This window comes from Urocitellus parryii, chromosome 12 (assembly GCF_045843805.1).
Source record: "Urocitellus parryii isolate mUroPar1 chromosome 12, mUroPar1.hap1, whole genome shotgun sequence".
Lineage (NCBI taxonomy): Eukaryota > Metazoa > Chordata > Mammalia > Rodentia > Sciuridae > Urocitellus > Urocitellus parryii.
Genome location: NC_135542.1, coordinates 68,826,170 through 68,848,800, shown reverse-complemented (window position 1 = coordinate 68,848,800; position 22,631 = coordinate 68,826,170). Strand labels below are relative to the sequence as shown.

Genomic DNA, 22,631 nt, shown 5'->3' with positions numbered 1-22,631 from the left:
GACCAAGACCTCTCTAGAGAGTATAGTAGACAATGTGATCCTGAGCACAGTATAAAGAAAATTGAAATATGGAAAATGGAGGAGAAAAGGAAAGTGAATGGGTAACTGAGTTAGACAATGATCCAAAGCAGACAATGATCTGCTCCAACTTCCATAAGCAAAATAAGTAATATTGGCCAGATAGTTAGATGGAAATGGAAAACAATAAGAGGGAGGAAAGAGAGCTCCCCAACAATGCCAACTTCCCAGATATTGGAATGGATATTCAAAGTCAAACCATCCATAAAATATTAAAAAAAAACATTTGAAAGAAAGAAAATAAAGTTAAAATTTGAGGGACCCTTGCAAAAATTTATATCTTCATGTAGGTCTCTCATACTGCCAACAATGTACCAATATATCAATCACCTCTCTTTGGGGAGACCATTCAAAGAGTAAAGGCATGATTTTTATAGCTTAATTATCTGGTGGTTAGATGCTTTAATTCTTAATTTCATGAAGCTAATACAGTCTGAACTATAAATTCTCTAAATGAGAACAAAAGTACAACTCAAAAGTAGTATAAACAATTATTGCTCAATAGTATAAACAATTATTTTTCTCAACAGCATAAGAAAATCTAAGCTATAAGCACATATTTAGCATGCTCAAACTGATTTAAATAATAACTTACTTAAGAAGATTAGAAAGGTCCTACGGGCCACTTTCTCTGATAAAACAGATTTTCATTATTTTTAAGACAACTTATACTGTGTAAAAGTCTTCTGAGTAGTTATTAAAAGCCACACAGAAAAGTCATGTACACAAATGACATCTTTATTCATTCATCCACATATCATTCAACAAAATTTATTGAGCATCAACTATATCTTAGTATCACACAGAGTGTTGAGAGATAAAGACATGAGGCCCCCAGAAGGAACTCAAGTTTAGTTGGAGCAAACAACCTATAAAGAAATAGTACCATAAGACATTTTGTTTTTAGGTACTATGTATTGAACTGAAGGCCTGACTCATTCTAGGCAAACACTGAACTATATCCCAATCCCGTTTTATATTATCTTGAGGTAAGGTTTCACTAAGTTGTCCAGGCTGGCCTCAAACTTGAGATCTTCCTACCTCAGCTTCCCTAGTAGCTAGAATTATAGGTGTACACCACCATGCCCAGCCCATATAGCATTTTAAGTTTTTTTTTTTTAAATTTACTTATTTATTTATTTTAGTTGTAGATAGACACAAAACACTTATTTTATTTATTTATTTATTTTTGTGGTGCTGGGAATTGAACCCAGTGCCTCACGCATGCTAGGCAAGCGCTCTACCACTGAGCCATACCCCCCACACACCTCTTTAAGATAGTGATTATTATTCTTTAGGCCAAGGGGAAAGGGGCCAGTAGAGTTAGGAGACATCATAGCAGATATGATGCTTGGGCAAGGTATGAGCAGATGTCCAGCGGGCAATAGAAAAGGAAGAGGGAGAATCACAAAGACAGGGAAGCAGGAAAGAGCACAGCACATTCAGATACCTGGGACCACTTCAGAGCAGCCTGGGTGACAGGGTAAGGAGGTGCTTTTCAGCAAAACCAGAACAAAGAGAGATCAGGGTGAAAGATGATGGGTTCAGTTTTGGATGTGATGTTTTAGGGCCCCCAGGAGGAGTTGCCAGTAGTATTTTTCAGGACTCTCTGCAGTCTTGTGCAAGAGAGGGCCTGCCATAGGCTTCCTTAAGAGGACATTGCTGGCACAGCAATGTTTATAGCCAACTTACGGAACCAGCCAGGTGCCTGTCAACAGATGAATGAATTAAGAAATGTGGTACATATACACAATGGAATTTTACTCAGCCGTAAAAAAGAATGAAATTATGGCATTTACTGGTAAATGGATGGAACTGGAAAACATCATGCTAAGTGAAATACGCCAGACTCAGAAAGTCAAGGGTCAAATGTTTTCTCTCAGATGTGGAAACTAGAGCAAAGTAAAGAAAAAAATGGGGGGATCCCACAAAAAATAGAAGGAAGACAGTGGAATAGAGGAAGGATATTGAGGGGGAGGGAGGGTGGCTGGGAAAGGGAGGTAATACAAAATGAAATTGTCAAAATTACACTATGTACATAGGTGAGCATACCACTGTGGATTCCACCTTTGTGTGTAACTATAAATCACTAATTAATAATACATATATAAATAAATAAATAGATGGAAAACCAGTAGAGGAGAGGAAAGGGAATAGAAAGAGGGAGAGAGGGTGAGGGGGGAAAGAGGAAGTACAGGAAATCTAAATGGAGCAAATTGTATGTTATGCATGTATGACTGTCAAAATGAATCCTACTAGTATGTATAACTATAAGGCACTAATAAAAAAAAAACAGTTAAAAAGAAAAAAAAAGAACACTAGTCTGGACTTCCTGTAGACATGCCCCTCCAAACAGGGCCAACGGCGTTTCCCCACCCAGAGCACACATCCCTTGTTAGACTACTTCAGTTTCCTAGGGTCACAGAAGCTTTTGCTCAAATGGCTCAGAACCTCTGGGTGTGGTAGCATATACCTGTAATCCCAGCGGCTGGGGAGGTTGAGACAGGAGGATCACGAGTTCAAAGCCAGCCTCAGCAACAGTGAGGCGCTAAGTGACTCAGTGAGACCCTGTCTCTAAATAAAATACAAAGTAGGGCTGGGAATGTGGCTCAAGGGTTGAGTGCCCCTGAGTTCGATCCCCTGTACCAAAAAAAAAAGGCCCAGAACCTGTGTCCAGGGCCTGTATATGCTTTTTCATCAGTCTACTCTCCAAGGGATGTGTACCCAGAAGTGCAGTCTCTCTCTCTCTCTGGAGTGGCCCTGCAGTTGATATTGATGATGGAGGTGGTAATGATTATATCTTTGTTCCTTGGTGCTTTTTCACTCTGCCTCAGACATCTCTTTCCTCTTTTTTCACCTCAACCCAAACGCCTATGTGTTCTGGTCTGTATGTGTCTACCAAAAGTTCAGGTGTAGAAATTTATCACCCAAATTCATATGTTACTTGTATTGGAACAGGGGCCTTTGGTGGTAATCAGAATTGGATCAGATCATGAAGGTGGAGCCCCATGATGGCATTAGTGGTATTATAAGAGAAAGAGACCTGAGCTAGCAGCTTACTATGTCTCACCATGTGATGCCCTCTGCCATGTCATGATGCAGCAAGAATGCCCTCACAAGATGCCAAGCAGATGTCAGAGCTATGTTCTTGGACTTTCCAGACTCCAGAACCTTGAGCAAAAGAAGCTTCTATTCCTTATAAATTACTTAAGTCTTAGGTATCTGTTATATGAACAGAAAATAGACTAAGACACAGGAAGCCTTCCCCTTGCCCATTGAGTTGCCCTCCATGTGCTTCCATGGTCTCCTGTTCTCACTTTACCACAGTGCATTTATAGCATACAGTAGACTACCCGTATTTCCTGGATGTGTGGTCATGGTTTCTAGTATTAACAAGCACCCTGATTTGTCTGGAACTGTCTGGCTTTAGCACTGAAAGTCTAGCATATCAGGAAGTTCTTCAATCTTAGGCAACTCAGGTCTTGGTCACTCTAAACTCACATCTCAGTTTTTTTGTTTATTTTTGTTTTTGATGAACAAATAAATGAATAGCAACATGTCAATATTAAAGTTGAAGGCACTCAACTTTTCTGCCCCAGCTCTGTTCCCCCTGCAATCCTGAAGGCCTGGAATCTGGTTTCTTCATCAGTGTTCCTTATCTGTACTACAGAACAAAATGATTTCAGTTCCATTTTCTCAATCCTCTCAAGGTTGGTACATAGCTAGTACCCTTTCTAGACACACAGGACAAAAGCTAATATCACTACAAATGACTGATGCCTTTTGGGGCTTCATTCTTTCACCTACTGAGAAATCCATAGGCTATAAGATCAAGAATGTTAACTAGCTCAGTGGTGGTGTGCTCACCTAGAACCAGCAAGGTGCTGGGTTTGGTCCTCACACCACATTAAAAAAAAAAAAAAATTAAAAAAAAAAAGAGTGCTACTCTGATTGTTCCTCTGCCCTTGTTCATTAGCATAGCTGACTGGAGGAGGGAAGCTCTGGGGAGGAAGTGTCAGAGGATAGCACTTGTGTTATCTCTATTCTGCAAATGAGGAAGAGGTCTAGAGAGGAAGTGCATTCTCATTTACCAAGATGGGCAAAGGTAGAGAATTGTAAGATCTCATCATTTGTGTGTGCATATGGGGTGAAGAGAAAGATACTTCCAGGTCTTCATGTGGCGGTCAACACCAACTTTACTTCTTAGCTGGCAATTGCCAAAGTCAGGCAGCACTGTATGTCATGCTGTGGAAGACAAATGCTCTATAAATAAATTGATTTGGAATACTCTCAAATACGCATAAACCACAATGGCTTTAATGTAACTCTTGACTTTTCTCTCATTTTCTTTCTCTTCTTGAGAGGTCAGCAAGAAAGATTTTCTAAGAGTCATATCAAAATTCAATCTAAGAAACCTACAAGAATTTTTTCTGTATCCCTCTTTAAAAAACCACATTTTATTTCAAAATATTTGCTGAAAGTTCCTGGATACAAATATACCTCTTTGAGCACCTACCTGTATATTAAACTTCAACTCACACTTGTTATATGTTATGCATTAATTATTTAAAAATTCATTTTCTAGAGATGATTATTCATTTTGTCATTCAATTTCCCATCATTACAATTTTCATATGTAAAATCTCTGCATGCTAATAGGGTACTGTGTAAAGAGATTATTTTTAGTGACTCAGCTGAAAAGATCATTGATGGATCTTCCAGCTGAGTATATGAAGAGGAAACAGGGACAAATGTCTGAGGCATACCTTGGAAAGACTTGGAAGCTACCAGAAGAGAGTTATAGAATGGTGACCTCAGATTTTGAAGCAGAGGAATCCACTTTTAAGGAAAATTCTGCCTTAATGACATTTATTTCATCTGTAGGACAAAGTTAATTAAATCTCCTTCCCACCCACTAGCATTACATCACTACATTATCAAGGACAATAGAAACACAAGGTTCTGATTTTTCATTGAACGGGTCATTCATCTGAAAGGGTCACAGGGTTGCCAATGCTAATTAGAAGAGCACTTAATGCCTGGTTTGCACAGTTAAAAGAAGACCCATCTCCAACTAGTGAAGAGATTAATATCATCCTCCTCCTCCTCCCCTCCTCATGTTTTTATTTTTTGATTCTGGGGCTACTTTGCCTTATTTTTAAAAAATTTTCAGACAGGGTTCTAAGTTGCCAAGGGTCTCACTAGTTGGGATCCTCCTGACAGCCTCCTGAGTCCCTGGGATTACAGGAGTGCCCAACCCCGACTGGATAATACTTTCTTTTTTTTTTTTTTTTTAAGTTGTTGATACCATTATTTTATTTATTCATTTTTTTTTTTAATGTGGTGCTGGGAATCGAACCCAGTGCCTCACATGCTAGGCAAGCACTCAACCACTGAGCCACAACCCCAGCCCAAGAAAATACTTTTGATGGTGTGAGAAAACGCCCAGTTTGGCTAAAAGTGGTTAAATGCCACTGATGTTTTCCAAGTAGGTACAGATTTCTGTTAGTGAAAATCAAATGGTCTTGCTGGACAGGAAACATTCGTTTAAAGCCACCTTCTGGGTAGGTTAGATGTTTAACTCAGCTTACTGAAAACGCTGCTCACTAGGTTTCAAGGGTCCACATAACGGTGCTTTTTAAGGGGAAGCCTTGATATGGCTAATATGATTTTTTTTTTTCCTGGGCTCAGATTCTACCATCAACCTTCTTAAATAACTGCCTTATGAACATTAATCCCCAGTTCCTCTTTAACTTCTCAGCATCCGCTCCACCGGCTGTCTACTTTGGGCTCCCAGAATCGAGAGGCCATTTGGAAAAACCAATCCCACAGCATCTTGGGATATGGGTTTTGAGTGACTTTTTTTCCCCCCTGATAAATTACTGCTGGCAAAGGAAAGTGAAGGGGAAGTATAAACGGAAGACCTTTTCAGATTAGTCTGTCAGCTGAGCAGCTGCATTTGCCCTTATCCAGATTTCCATGGGTTTTGTAAGGAAGTGAAACGATAAATGGCCTCTATGAGGCCCAGAAAACAAGGCTGAAAAACTGAGAGTGGGGTATGTGTTTATTGGGGGGGTCTTTCGGCTTCACAATAGCTTAAGGAGTTTTCATCGACCCTTCAATAAAGGGCAGGAAAGTGTTTGTGTGAATGTGGCAGGGAAAGAGAGATGGAGCTGGAAGGTTCTCCGGACAAGCGCAAAAGAAGCGACTCTGCCTCCTGGCGCAGTTGCTAGGACAGCGCGGCCCGCGCAGCAACGGCAGAAGCCGCACCGCGTCTCGGCGGCGGCTGCGAGTCCGAGTGACGCATTGCAGGTACGAATCAGCCAATCAGAGGCCGTTTCAACGACTATCGTAGTGCGCGTCGCCCCGGAGATGCTCCTCCGCGCCGCAAAATAGAGCTCCACAGGCGAGACTCCACCGGCCTTTTAACGGCTCACTGTTGAACGAAACCCACTTACGTCATCCGTTCCCCCATTTCCCTTTATCTCTTGCCTCGTCGATCAAATAACTGTGGATAAAGGGGTCTCGAGGAGAGTTTGAGGGGAGGGGGCTGGCCGGGACTCGTTTGCGATGTTCCGTTATCTGGCGTACGGCGGAGGGATCTAGCGGAGGGAGGTGTTTATGAGGCACTGGGGGCGGAGGAGGAGAATTAGTCCGAGTGGAGCGAGTGAGCCGAGTGGTTGTGTGGTCGTGTCTCGGAAACCGGTAGCGCTTGCAGCATGGTGAGTGCGTCGCTGAGCTGCTGTTGCTTGACCTGTGGCGGGGAAAGGCTGAAACAGATAAGCTAAAGAAAGGGATTTCTCCTCATTTCCACCCTCAAGGAGTAGCTTTCCCCAGAGGGATGGCGCAAAAGAGGCCGGGGGCGCCCGTGACGGTAGTGTCGCAGGTTCTCCCCCATCCCCCCTACTCCACAGGGGGGCTTCCTCTAGTCAGTTGGAGGGCCGGGCTCACAGCCCCTGAGGCTGGGAAGCTTCTGCGGGAGCTCGGCTAGGGAAGGATGGGTTTGGGGTGTGGGGCAGTCTGGCACATGGGGGAGAGGGGAAGAAAAGGGAGCGAGGGAGCGAAGAGTTCTTTCTGTCGGACGTCTTGAAAGGTCAACCCAGTGGCCAGATTCAAACACCCAACGGACGGTTAGAGCGGGCGCCAGGAAGCGCCTTTGTCCGCTGGCGGCCGCCATGCGCCTGGGGGGGGAGGAGCGCGCGGGGCCCCGGGGCGAGCGCTGGCGCCGCCGTTAGCCCCCGCGTGCCGGGGTCCGGGGGGCGCGCGAGCGGGCGGCGCGCTGTGTGGGCCGAGCCCGCGCGGCGCAGGGAGCGGCCAGTGGGGGCGGGGCGGGCGGGTGCCGCGCGGGGCCGGGAGCCGCCGCCCGCTCTGCTTCGCTCGCGCTCCAGCTGCTGCGTTGGCACCTGCAGGACTGCGGAGGTTTCAGCGGCCCGCTGCTCTGCGGGGCCGGCTGGCGGAGGAGGGAGCCTCGGCACTTTCCCACCCAGCTGGCCACCCTGTTATTTCTATTCCATCCGAACCTTAGGGCCGTCTCCCAACAACCAGGCTGGATTAAGAAAAAAACGTTTTAAGTGGCTTTACCTTTGAAGGAAATGAATTTTATGCCTTTAATCAACGCCTCTCGAAAGACCTATCCTGTTAGGAAGAGCGTTCGGCTCTGGCTGCGGTCTGAAAGGTGTTTTATATTCACTGAGCTGGGGTGATTGCCATTCTGTTGTGAAAGTCGGTCTTCATGTAATCTATCTTATCTTCATATAATAATTGCACGGGTCCCTTTGAAAGGGGCCACTGTCCTGTTCTTGAGTACTCGTGCACTCCTAATGGTAAAAAACCACGACCACACAACATGCCTTGAAAATGACTCTTATTTCCGTGTAGAAGTTGCCAGCTGATCTTAACGTACAATTCATTTATACAATAAGGGCTGTCAAATACTGTACTGGTATTAGAGTGTACGGGGAGGGCAGGGGATTTTAGAAAGCATTTTTCTGTTACCCAGGACTCTTGGACCTCCCATTCCTTCCTGTTTAAAAAAAAAATTGCGGGTGATAATTTGCAATACTTATTTTGTGGTTCGTTCTGCCAAGTGGTTAATGGCGATGGGTGTGTCCAAGAGGCAAGGTGACATCTTAAACAGGAGTTTGGAATCCTTGCCAAGTGAAACCTACAGCCTGTATGGGTGTGGGGAGAGTTCACCATGGTAAAAACTAGCGTTCATGTAAGTTTGATGGATTTTTCCCATCTGATATTTTACATTATTTTTAATTCAAATATGCTGGCCGAATTTATTCTTTAAGCAAAAGAGGATTACATTATAGGGATGTAATAATAATTTCAAAATATGCAGTATATATAAATTTTTAATTAAGGAATAGGTATTTTCTAATCCAGTCTCATAATCTATTTAAATAGATTTTCTTGGGGAAGTATAGTTTGTGTCTAAATCACACTGGTCCTTTGCCAATGATAAGCTTTTGTAGTTAAGTGTTTGCGTCATTGCTGTATTGGGTTTTTTTTTTTAATTGGCAGTCATCCTCAAGTAATAAATTAGTTTAAAAATTGTTCTCAACTAATTTCATAATATAATATTTTGAGATTTTTTTCAAAATTAGGACTCCAAGAATTAAAAATTATTCCATATGTATTTTTTAAAAGTACATAATAAGATCGCTTATAGATATTGTAGTCAGTACATGTTTATTGAGAGAGGATTGATTCAAGAAGAATTGAGCAGTGTGATAAGTTGAAAAAGTGAAAAGCCAGAAAATTTTGTCACTTCAGTTTAAATAATTGTTATTCAATCATACTGTAAGGTCTGTTTCTGTTAGACCAGAAAATCAAATAATTTGCTTTGGCTGTATTACAGAAAATTCTAGCTTTGGCTCGAAATTAGACCTTTTACTAAAAGATCCTAATTTTTATGAAGTGATTTTGTTCCAGTAGTTTCTGTTTTGGTTCAAGATGCTATATAATTGCTGATCTGTCAGAATTAAAGTATCTACTGAAATAATTTAGACTGATTTTGATAAAGGCAAAAAAATAGCCTGGCTTATTTATAGGAAAAAATGTTAGCTATTGAAGCCTTTATAGCTAAGTAACAGTTGGGTGGAATGGACAGAGGGTAGCAATTTGTATTTCCTTTTGAGCCTGTGAACTCAGATAAGACCTTCAGATTTTCTAAACCACTTTTCCCCACAGAAACTTCACACATGGGTACCTACTTTTGAGTGCCATTTCATTTAATAGGTACATAATGTATTCTCTTCAGGGCAAGCAGTAGTGCAGGTTAGTGGTTCTCTAAAATGCACATTGGGTTCAGTAGGCTGGGGTGGAACCTGAGAGTATACTAATGTCTGGAAGTCTGCTTTGGATTGACAAAAGCCATATGAAGAATTATGTCAGCAGTTGAAAAAATAAGAGAGTAAGAACTAGTCATCTCTAGTGAATTAGTCTTCCCTTTACTGAGATAAACACATGTTAATGAGCTTGTGTTTTCCCAGAAGTATAATTCTTATTCTTCAAAATAAGAAAATGGCACTCTCCGTGGACAGAATGAAGAATAAAATTTATTTGGAAAAGTTAGAGTGTTAGGAAGTCTGATTGATAGTCTTGCTTTCAAGAGGTTACAACCTGAATGTTGCTGGCAAAGTTTATTTTAAAATTTTTAACTTAGGTAAATAGTATATCCAAAAAACTTCTTGAAACCTTCTGAGCAAAATTGAAAGGTTTCATGTTATATAATTTAGTCTCTATTGTGCTTAGTTACTTCCAGTTCATTTTTTTTTTTTTTTGATCAGTTCTAAGGTTGCAGTTTGCATGGAGATCTAGAGCTAGAGAATGTTAAAATTTTGACATTGCAAGCAAATTTGACGATTTCAAAATTTCTTTTTATAGCTAGCATCTTCAGGCCTTCTCATCTTTCATATTTGTGAGCCTGCCCCCAGCATGTGGTATGAGAGAACATACCCATGCCTCCCGGTATATAGCACTAATTCCTTTAGCTTTCACCTATAATGCAGTGCCTGCCAGACATTTAGCTTAACATTTTTTAGTTTTCAGCTGATTTCATCTGCCACATCTGTTGAACCTTGTGATTTTTAGTTTTCTACCCTTAAACAAATTTGACACAGAAAATGGTACCTTTGCTGAAAAGGGCTTTATAATGCCATGCATATTTACTACCTTTGTGAAAATTGGGCTAGTCAGGTTTATATTTAACATTATAGGTTAATTAATTTATGTAAATTAATAGTTACCATTAACTTGACCTTTAGACTATCTCCTTATAGTTTTGCTCTGTACAACAACCCTCACAAGGGTATTATGTTGCAGATGGAGTTGACTCTGAGAGGTTGAGTAACCTGTCCAGGGTCACACAGCTAATTAAGTGGCAGATTTGGGAACCAGCTCCAATATGATTCCAAACACTGTACTTATTTCTATACTGTCCCTGTGGCTCTTCTTCAAGAGACCTGCAAAATGCAATCTGACTAGAAGTAAATTTTCTGTAGCTTCTGTTATAAATAAATAAACATTCTCAGTGGATTCCCTGGATTTTAAGTTTACTGCTAGGTAAAACTGCTTGACCTAATATTACACCAAATATTTGTTAGTGGAGGATTGGGACTTGTTGGAGAAAGAGTTTATCTTGGGAAACTTTTGCATTGGAACTTAATTGCTAATTTCTTTTGGGTTTTTTTCTTTCTTTTCTCTAATAGAAACATTCATTTCTTATCATGGTCAAATTAGAATTATTGAGCAGGGAAAGAAACTTCTTACTGGGTTCATTTTAAAATTTTCTCATATGTACCATTGAGAAATTTGAGGCCAATTCCACATTAAGGTTAGCCTTCTTCAGGGTGTGTTCATTTGTAAAGAGTGAAACCAGGCAGTGTTTATTTTTCTTCTCCCAACAAGTAAGTGAATGGATTAATCAGGGTACACTTTCACACTGGTAGGCATTTTAGATAGTCTCTCTTGGCAGCACTCCTCAATACCATGCTGTTGTTTTATGGATGTATGTACTAATAAGCAGTGAAAGATGAAAAATGAATGCCACAAGAACAACAACAAAAGTGTATATTTTGCAAATGTTATTATGGTGCTCTGAAATTCAAGGTACAAGGTATGTGTGACATTTTTGAGTCTTAATTGTGGCTCTGTTATTAATTTTGTTTTACTTTAACCCACCTAAATTAAACCTGACCCTGAAATTAAAGAACAACAACACAAAGCCTCCAGGAACTCTTCTATATATGCTGTAAAAACATCACAAACCAGCTGGGTGCAGTGGCACATCTACTTGGGAGACTGAGGCAGAAGGATCCGAAGTTTATGACCAGCTTCAGGCAACTTAGTAGTGAGACCCTGTGTCAAAATAAAAAGGGCTGGGGGTATTGTGCAGTGGTAAAGTTCCCCTGGGTTCAGTTCCCAGTCCTTCCCCATATCCTTCCTCTCCCCCATCCTCATGCCCATTACTTTAGGCTGGCTTTGGGATTTCAAAAAGAAAAGAAAATAGATGGCAGGACTTAGATTTGGTAAATATTGTAGTTCAGATGGTCAGAACCCTGGATTTTTTGCATTTGCCTGCCAGATGAGAAGTACTAAAAACTGGCAGTGCTTCTTTTTATTTTTGGGAAATCACTTTTTCATATCAGAATGGCGTTTCACATCATTCATGGTAATAACTTTCAATTTGGGATTCTTAAATATTTGCTCTCAGTGGCAATTTCTAGTAGTAATGGCTTGTATCTACCATGGGTCAGCTTAAATTTTGGTATTCTCACCTTGAAAAAGAAAACACCATTTTCATTGGGTTCTGTGCTTTAGAAGAACAATTCCTGATGAAATTGTATAACAGATTTTCAGTTGTGGATAATAAACTTTCAAAAGTATTCTGAAATATGTATATCCTAAACATTGAGTCAAGACTTTATCTGTGAAGGTAAACCAGATCTGTGTTTTCCTGATACTAAGAAATGTTGAACTAATTGAAGTTCATGATATAAAATGAACCTTGAAAGTTTCAAAACTTATTTCTGCAACTGTTAATTTACATAACTTCTAAATCACTCATCTACCTTTTTGATTTCTTTGTAGGCTGACCAACTGACTGAAGAGCAGATTGCAGGTGAGAAATTGTTAGATTATGCCCATTGGATTTTTTTTTTTTAACAAATTAACTGAATAGACAACCTCAAAAATAGGTACTTATATGAAATAATTGGCTTTGTTGTATGTCAGAGATGGTAACAACTGGATGGAATGTTAATATAGTAATTCAGCCTGCTTGGACAAGTGAGGAAGTAAACATTTCCTGTGAAAGATGCCTGCAGCTGTTGCTTAAAGCAATGTATTTTAGTCTGTGTGGATATGCTTAAGAGCTCAGTGGTGGTCTTTGTATTTTGAAGATTACCTTACCATAAAACATGAATTCTGGGCTCGGAAACATTGAAGCTCCAAATCAGTATCCACAAGAAAACGAGCCAAGTAGTGACTTAAGATAATTTGAAATGTAGAATTAGGAAATGAATATTGAGCTTGGTGAGATGGTGTACCCCTGTAATCCCAGCAACTCAGAGGCTAAGGCAGGAGGATCAAAAGTAGAGGCCAGCCTTGGCGACTTAGTGGGGACCCTAAAAACTGGCTGGGGGCATAGCTAAGTGGTAGAGCACTGCTGGGTTAAGTCACCAGTACTATGAGCTGGGCTCCAGAGGTTGAGGCAGGAGGATTGAATATTCAAAAGTTAGCACCAGCAACTTAGACCCTGTCTCAAAATAAAAAAAATAAATAAATAAGGGGTCTGGGGATTTGGCTAAGTGGTGTTAGGTGCCTCTGAGTTCAATCCCTGGTACAAAATAAAATTTAAAAATCCCCAGGACCATGAAAGAAAGAGGAGAAGGAAGGAAGAAATTAATTCTAAGGAAGAAACACTGAATTTACTCTGGCTTATATTAGTATTTTAAATTTAGAATTGAATATATAGGTTGGACCTCCTTAATGTGAAAATCTGAAATGTCCCAAAATCAGAAACTTAATGAGGGTGACATGACATCATCAGTGGAAAATTACATACCCAGCTTCATTTGATGGATTGAAGTCAAAACGCTCAGATACTAAAGATAAAATTACCTTGTGAGGTTGGGTATATTAAGGTGAATAGGAAACAAATGAATTTTGTGTTTAGACTTGGGATCCATTTACAGGGTGTGTTATAAATTCATAAATACTTTAAAATCTGAAACATTTCTGGTACCAAGCATTTTATATAAGGAATACTCAACCTGTGAATTCTCTATTGGTGAATAATTATTTTCTCTAGAAAAGAAGTTTATAAATGTCACTGAATTTTGACTTAAAAAGTAGTGACAGCTATTGAAATGAAGTTTTTAAAATATGTGGTTTGCTACGGAAATATGTGAAATTATTACATAAAACCCAATATCCTGTTTTCTTTGTACTATATCATTTAAACATTAATACTTTTTAAATTTTTATTCTAATACAGACTTTGAGATGGGTAGAATGTTGGGGGAACCTCCCAAATTTTTTGTATTTTAAAAATTAATTGCAGTGTTAGAATGTTTTTCAACCTGTTCATTTGCTTTCAATAGACTTTATTTAGCACAAGCACCAAATAATTTAATTTCAAATTTCCCAGTAAGTCAGGAAGAGTTCAATAAGTGCTTAGAAGCACCTGAACATTTTCTAAAACCCACATGGAACTCAACTATGGATCTCTCAATAAAAGCTTAAAGCAAAGGCTGGGGTTGTAGCTCAGTGGTAGTGTGCTTTTCTAGCATGTGTGAGGCACTGGGTTTGATCTTTAGCACCACATAATAAGTAAATAAAGGTATTGTGTCCATCTACAACAAAAAATAGTGTTTTTTTTTTTTTTTTTTTTTAAGCAAGTCTTCCACCCCATGAGTTTACAGAAAGAGTTAAGTCTCCTCAAACAATTAATAAAATATTATATGAAATCTACTTACATTTATATATTGGTACTGGGGATTTAACCCAGGGATACTTTACCACTGAGCTATATCCCCAGACCTTTTATATTTTAAGACCGGGTCTCCCTGTTGCTTAGGGCCTTGCCAAGATGCTGAGGCTATCTTCAAACTTGTAGTCCTCCTGCATCTGTCTCCTGAGACGGTAGGATTACAGGCATGCACCAGCATGCCTGGTGTGAAATTGTTTTTATATAATGTTTCGTTCAGGAGATCGATAATTTAATGTTTCCAAATCTTTTTTTCTTTGCAGAGATAACACATGAGAGTTTATTTCTCAAAGCTGACAAATAAAGACCATCTCCTATAGGAGAGATGGCCTTTAGTATTTCCAGTCTTAAACTCTGACCTGTAAATATATTTGTTTTTCATTTAACATTTCCAGTCAGGTAATTGTGTCTCTTTGTATATCTAATATATAACATTCACTTCAGTATGGAAAATGTTACCCCAGGTGAACGTCACCTGGTTGATATTCATTACTATTCTCTTAACCACGAAACTCTTAAAGCTTATCTTTTGAATATAAGAGAATCCAATTTTCAATGACTGGATTTTTGAGCTTTAAGATAAATTTAGACTTTAAGGTTTCCAGTGAGAGTAAGAAAAAGTCTGTTTTTAGGTTTTCTCCCTATCCTGTTTTTTCTATACTACAGATTTCTTTAAAGCCATTCTTTAACTCCAGGTTATAGTAAACCTTTAAGGTAGAGGAACTAAAACTTTTATGCTATTAAAATAAAAGCTGTGTGCAGTCAGGGATCTTGTACTTGTAGCCCCAGTACCAGCCACATAGTAAGCACTGAATAAGAACTTTTTTTTTTTCCTTTGGCAATACTGAGCATGGAATTCAGGCTTCTCCCATGCTAAGCAAGTGCTCTATCACTGAGCTATATCCCTACCCTGAATAAGTATTTCTTAAGTAGATTTCTCAGAGATGTGTGTCACCAAAAAAAGTCAGTATTGGGGCGGGGGGGGGGGGGGCTGGGGTTGTGGCTCAGTGGCAGAGCACTTGTCTAGCATGTGTGAGGCACTGGGTTCAATCCTCTGCACCACGTATAATAGATAAAAAATAAAAGTACATCAACAACTAAAAAATATTTTTAAAAAAAGTCAGTATACTATCATCCTATTGTATGCCCACGTACTTTGTCCCAAATTTTTTTTATTTCAATGTTTACCTTTGAGGTAAAGATGGGGTTTTTTTTCATTTAACTGGTAAGTTACTGGTGATCAATAACATCTTAAAAGAGTCTTGGGCTGGAGTTATGGCTCAGTAAGAGTGCTTGCCTAGCATGCTCAAGGCCCTGGGTTCGATCCCCAGCACCACATAAAAATATTGTCCAACTTAAAAAGTCTATCATCTACTTGTTCTCAGAACAGATGTTAGCAAGCCCGATAAGTACTGTAACATTGAGTATGCCAACATACTTTGAAACTATTTTTATTGACATGTAATGATCATTACTAAATCTTTGTTCAGAAATTCTAATAAGCCAGGGTTAGGGTTGTACTTCAGTGGTAGAATGCTTGCCTTGCATGCATGAGGCACTGGGTTCCATCCTTAGCACTACATAAATAAGTAAAGGTATTGTGTCAATCTACAACTAAAAAAATATTTAAAAAGAAAGAAATTCTAATAAGCCAGGTATGGTAGTGCATATCTATAATCCCAGCACTGGGGAGGCTGGGGCAAGAGGATTATAAGTCAAAGCCAGCCTCAGCAACTGAGCAAGATCCTGACTCAAAGGGCTGGGGATGTGACTTAGTGGTTTTGTAGCCCTGGGTTCAGTCGCTGTTACCAAAAAAAAAAAGAAAAAATTCCACTAACAGCAAATAACTTAATCTTATTGAGGTAAGGTTACTAAACTTGTTATATTACTAGGTCTTAAAGAACACTACAGCCTGTTGTGGTATCATTAACAAGTTAATTTTGTTTGTGACATGATACCTTCAATTGTTGCATTTTAGACACTCAAAGGACAAGATACACAAGAAATTTCCTTCCCTCACTTCCATGAGACTTTATTAAATGTTGAAGGCCCACATTTGAAAAAACATTAACCTTATATAGTTTTTAGCAACAATTACATATGACAATGTAGTTTCCATACAACAGACCTTTAAAAGGGATATTACAACCTATTTTAACAGAATTATAGATATGTGTAATGAACTAATTAATTAGGAAAGGGTCCTGAGGTTGCTAATGAAGAAGTAGTAAAACTTGGTGACTTTTCTGAAAATTTCAACTTAGGCATAGCTCAAATGAATTTTGGGAAGTTCCTTAAAACTATCAGTTATGTAGAAGATAGCTGTTCTGACATTCAGGACCTGTTCTTTATTGTGTATTTAGGTTTTAACTCCTGGATATATTAGGTCATTTTAGGGACTTCCCTTGTGCAGAGTTAAATGCTTCTGTACTACATAAAGGTTATGCTAGTTCTGAAAAGACAAGTGAATTTAAATTGTACTTTGGAGTTTATTATTTTATTCTCATTTCAAGCAGAACTTTGGAATAAAACTTGGCTTCCTCCCCCCTTTGTTTGCTTTTGGTACTGGAGCTTGAACCCAGGGGTGCTTTGCCATCGGGCTACGCCCTCACCCTTTATTTATTTAATTTTTTAGATGGGGTCACACTAAGTTACTGAGGCTGGCCTCATACTTGCAATCATCCTGCCTTAGCCTCCTAAATTACTGGGATTATAGGTGTGATCTAGCTCTAAAAATCTGACTTTGAGGATTGAACCCAGGGCCTGTGCATACTAGGCAAATTAGGCAAATGCTCTATCACTGAGCTGTAACCCAGGCCTATCATCATTTTCTTGCATTCATAAAGTAAATAGTAGGTATAGCATTGTGTTTAATTCTCATTTATTTTAGCAACATTTAAAGGCTCATTGGTTTTTTTTAACTACTTGAAATTTAAAGCACATATATAAACTTTGCCCATAGCTAGATGTTCCATAGCAGAAAAAGCAATGTAAACAAATATGCATCTCTAAATACTTTTGTTTTTTGTAACCTAAGTTATTAGGTGATAGATTGTGAGTGTATGAATTATAATGGTTTATATGTTTCTAGGTAATGAGTACGTCTTTTTTTTTTTAAGCCTTTAATAAAGTGGAAATACCTTTATCAAATCCTTTTCTTTATAGGTAGGGAATTCCTAATCTACTTTTGTCATTAGATTGATGTAGTTTAGTGCTATAGTATTGTCATAAAAGCTGTTATTAGTGTGGCACTAAGCTTCTGATACAACTAGTCAATGATATCTAAATAAAGCTAAGCAGTTAAAATAATTTTAAGCAGAAAAAAGTAACATGGTGTGTGATCCAGAGATAATAGATCCAGGCTGATGTGTGGATGATTGTAAAGAATCCCATGGGTGGGGGGAGGTGTTATGTCACATACCTGTAATCCCAATGTCTTCCGGAGGCTAAGGCAGGAGGATTGCAATGGTAATAGTCCTAGCAAAAGACAATGACACTTAAAACCAAAATATTGGTTGTAGAGGTAGAAAAAGAATCAAGTAATATTAAAATGGTAGATTTCAACAAAACTTGTTAATTAAGAAGTTTTTGTTTTAAGTAGTATAGATGAAATGGCCAGAGAGAGAAAGTGGTAAAATTGGTCACTCTACAGATTGAGATAAGAGCCAAGGACCTTTTGTTTGGTGCAGTGTAAAGTGGGAGGTAAACCAAGAGAATTTTGAGTTTTTCAGTGCAGTAGTTCTAAGTGTTTACATAAATTAAACTTGGGAAGGTAGGTACAGTTAGTCCTCCTACCCCCCCCCTTTTAACATAAAAAAGTCCCTTAAAACTATCAGTTATGTAGAAGATAACTGTCCATTTACAACATATTTTTAGTTGTAAATGGACACAATACCTTTATTTTATGTGGTGCTGAAGATCAGACTTGGTTCCTCACACATGCAAGGCAAGTGCTCTACCACTGAGTTACAACCCCAGGCACCACCACCCCCCCTTTTTTTTTTTTAAAAAAAGAAAAATGATAGTGAAGCAGATTGAGTTTTTTGCCCTTTTTACTTTGCTGGTGAGTAGCAAAGCTGAGATGTTCTACTCAGGAAGACAGGTTCAACCCTCCTGTTAGCTTCTGTGCCATATGGCCTCTGCATATCAAAACATGTCCTGGCTAATCAGGCAGCTAAGGGCTTATTGATTAACTTATTTCACACACCCCTGCCCAAGGTTGGAGCTGAAAGTGGTTTTTACTAATGGATTGTTTAAGTAATGGTGCCTTCCAAAATTTGGGAAGGGATAAGTACAAGCACTTAAAAAGAAAATATAACATAACTTAGGTGTGACTTTAGTTTTAGGCTGAGAGACTTGAAGATGTTTATGTGTCAATGGGCGAAATCAGTAAAGTAGTAGTTGAGTTCAAAGAAGAGATGGAAGAACACAATTTCATAGGATCTTGAGAGATAATTTATTTTATTCCTTATAAGCTTGGAGTTTTATATGTGAAAGAAAAGTCTTTGTTCTCAATAATTGAGCACTTGGTTAAAACTTGACATAATCTTTCAGCCCCTTTTTGCCATCATTATAAATTATTTGGTGGATAGTCCTGTATACTTTCCTATAAAAGAAAACTAGCCTATTGTATATAGTGAAGTTTAAAATTATTTGGTTTTGAATATGGTAGGCAATTGATTTAGACAGTTTTCACCTTTGAAGCAAATTCTTAATGCACTAATAAACAGTATAATTACTCTGGAAATATTTATTTGGTACCAGTAATTTTATTTTTCTATTGTCAGTGTAGGTTAGATCTGTAATGTTGAATTATGTTCCATGAAACAGTTTCAGTGGCAAATTTATTTGGTTGGGGCTTTGGTTCTTTTCCTCTTTCAGCCTGAAATACATGTATTTTTTTTAATCTGGTCTAGATAACTAATTTCCCTGTGAGATTTTAAATGTAAAACTCCCCAGTAGCTCAGTGTGAAGCCTATACTGGGGTGTGATTGGCCAAAAAATATTTGAAATGTTATGTTTTCCCACCTATTTTGTTAGAAATCCATTTTAGATGCTGTCTTTAAATATATCTTTGCTTTATTAAGAGTACATTTTTAACATTTTTTGGTGAATTGGTTTTTGTTGTTGTTAACCTGTATATTTGGATTGTGGTCTTTCAAACAGAATTCAAAGAAGCTTTTTCACTATTTGACAAGGATGGTGATGGAACTATAACAACAAAGGAATTGGGAACTGTAATGAGGTCTCTTGGGCAGAATCCCACAGAAGCAGAGTTACAGGACATGATTAATGAAGTAGATGCTGATGGTAAGTCTTTTTAATTTGGAGGGAATAGGATCAAAGAAGAGGTATTTATATTCTATTTAATGTTTTAACTAAACAAACTATTTTAGGTAATGGCACAATTGACTTCCCTGAATTTCTGACAATGATGGCAAGAAAAATGAAAGACACAGACAGCGAAGAAGAAATTAGAGAAGCATTCCGTGTGTTTGATAAGGTGGGTATTCAAGGACTGGATAAAGTCAAATTTTAATTTGAGGATGAAGTGAAGATGCCAAGACCTAAGTTTTTGAAGACATGCTTCTGATGATTTACCAACATAATTTAAATGTCAATAAAAGCTTTTTAAATCCAATGTGCTGGTCCATGCCTATAATCCCAGCTACATAGGAGGCTGAGGCAGGAGAAAAGCAAATTTGAGGTCAGCCTCAGCCTTGTAGTGAAAACCATGTCTCAAAATAGAAAATAAAAAGGACTGGGGATGTGGCTCAGTGGTTGCCAGTACAGAAGGAAAGTTTTGTTTTGTATAAACTTAGATTTCCTGATAACATGTATTTCATTGATCTTCTGGAACAGAAGATAATCACGTGACTTTGGAATGTGGGAATCGTGGTTCTATTGTTTTTTGTGGAGGAGGATGGGTGTTAGTAACCGGGAATTGAACTTGGGAGCACTCTACCACTGAGCCACATCCCCAGCCCTCTTTTGTATTTTATTTAGAGACAGGTTCTCACCAAGTTGCTTAAGGCCTCACTTTTGTTGAGGCTGGCTTTGAACTTCTCTTGCCTCAGCTTCCCGAACCACTGGGATTATAGGCATGCACCACTGCATCCAGTGGAATAGTGGCTTTAAACATAGGACATCCTGCTTAGTGACATTCCAAAGGTGATAGATCAGCTCAGTTATTTGTAGATTCTGTAGTTTGTATGGATTTCTAATTTTAATTTAACTAAATTTCCATTATAATTCTAATTTACTCATACATTATGCTAAATTTTTCGCTAGGATGGCAATGGCTATATTAGTGCAGCAGAACTTCGCCATGTGATGACAAACCTTGGAGAGAAGTTAACAGATGAAGAGGTTGATGAAATGATCAGGGAAGCAGATATTGATGGTGATGGTCAAGTAAACTATGAAGGTAAATCATGGTCTTATGCTGTGCTTTTATTTTTTTTAAATTAAAAGTAAGTTGGTTATCTCAGGTCAAAACTAGCAATACAGATTTTTTTCCCCTCAAAAAATTAGGATGCTAAAATAGTAAATATTTGCTAACCTTTTTTTGCTATTCCAAATGTTATCTTCAGTCTAGGCAATGTCACTGTCACTTAAAAACTTTTTAGAAAGATCAGTTTTGCATCTATACTTAGAATTTGCATTTATGGATGATTATGTGATTCATAGTACATTAAAGTTTGAGAAGCACTGTACAATTTATTGTATTAAGGATTGTGTGAGACAATTCAGAAAGCTTTCAATTCCCTATGTGAAATTAAGGAACTTTATTTCTTTTACTGCCTTTTCTTTATTCCCTCTAATTGACTTTAAATCTAAAGCTGTTTACATATGCTTGAATTTAAAATCAGATGCATCTTTAAGCTTCAGGATGGCCATTGTAGAAAGCAAGGCCTTCATTAAAATTTTCCACAAACATTTGCCTTATATTTTCTCACTTGTATTTTGACGTAACTACTCAACCTAGAAAACAGCATAAAATTAATTCTAAAGATTAAATCTGGTTCATTGCTCTGAAGTGTTGTTCACTGGTAACCCACTCTAAATCAAAAAACCAAATTGCTGCCTTTTTTTTTTTTTTTTTTAAGTTGTAGTTGAATACCTTTTGTCAAACCCAGGTCCTCACACATGCTAGGAGAGCGGTTCTACTGCTGAGCCACAAACCCCCACCCCAAATGCTGCTTTTTTAAAAATATAGCTTATATAAAACATTAGTCTTATACATTAATAATCTTGAATAATTGCAGTTTATGAAGTTATAGCCTTGGCAGTAAACTAACTTTCATCTATACTTTGTGGTAATTTCAAGGAAAGAAGGGAAATAGAGACTACTACTTTATGACTGAGTGTATGTGACTGAACCTGTTATGTTTTTTCTTTTCAGAGTTTGTACAAATGATGACAGCAAAGTGAAGACATTGTACAGAATGTGTTAAATTTCTTGTACAAAATTGTTTATTTGCCTTTTCTTTGTTTGTAACTTATCTGTAAAAGGTTTCCCCCTATTGTCAAAAAAATATGCATGTATAGTAATTAGGACTTCATTCCTCCATGTTTTCTTCCCTTATCTTACTGTCATTGTCCTGATACCTTATTTTAGAAAATTGATCAAGTAACATGTTGCATGTGGCTTACTCTGGATATATCTAAGCCCTTCTGCACATCCAAACTTTAGATGGAGTTGGTCAAATGAGGGAACATCTGGGTTATGCCTTTTTTAAAAGTAGTTTTCTTTAGGACTTGTCAGCATGTTGTTGTTGAAGTGTGGAGTTGTAACTCTGCGTGGACTATGGACAGTCAACAATATGTACTTAAAAGTTGCACTATTGCAAAACGGGTGTATTATCCAGGTACTCGTACACTATTTTTTTGTACTGCTGGTCTTGTACCAGAAACATTTTCTTTTATTGTTACTTGCTTTTTAAACTTTGTTTAGCCACTTAAAGAAAATCTGCTTATGGCACAATTTGCCTCAAATCCATTCCAAGTTGTATATTTGTTTTCCAATAAAAAAATTACAATTTACCCAACTGTTGCTCTGAATCTGAGTCATTTAACTGGTGAAGTTTAATTTAAAGAATAAAATACAGAATTGGTTTATCCTTGTTATAATTCAGATGTTTTTGCTTTTCACTCAAGATTGTACCTCATAAATTAGGATAAAACATCTTAAAAAGGTTTAAATGAAACGTTAACAAATCTTTCTAAAGCATATGTATCATGGGAATCAGCATAAAGTTGATGCTTGCTGTTTCATACCTTTTAATTGTACTTTTAAACTGCAATCCATTTGTCCATTTTGACTTGAACCATAAAATGAATTTTTAAATGTTTGCTTAGTTATCTTTTTTAAACTACCTTTTAAATACTTTTTAAAAATTACAAATACAAGCCTAAAATATTATATATAGTTGTTACCGGCTTATTGTAGCCCTCAATGTTTTGAATTGGCAGATTTGACAAGTCATGCCTATCTATTTAAATCAAGGGAAGTTATAGGCCTTGATAATCCTAGTGGGAATGTTACTTTATT

General features: G+C 38.0%; 1 protein-coding gene across 1 annotated transcript; it reads left to right on the top strand.

Moving 5' to 3' along the window:
• Window positions 1–6,782: 6,782 nt before the first annotated feature.
• Window positions 6,783–22,431, top strand: Calm2 (calmodulin 2). Its single transcript, XM_077791944.1, has 6 exons — window positions 6,783–6,800; window positions 12,178–12,208; window positions 19,244–19,387; window positions 19,474–19,580; window positions 20,369–20,504; window positions 21,483–22,431. The coding sequence occupies exons 1-6, from the start codon at window positions 6,798–6,800 to the stop codon at window positions 21,509–21,511; spliced, it is 450 nt and encodes a 149-aa protein (XP_077648070.1). The 5' UTR covers window positions 6,783–6,797; the 3' UTR covers window positions 21,512–22,431.
• Window positions 22,432–22,631: the final 200 nt, after the last annotated feature.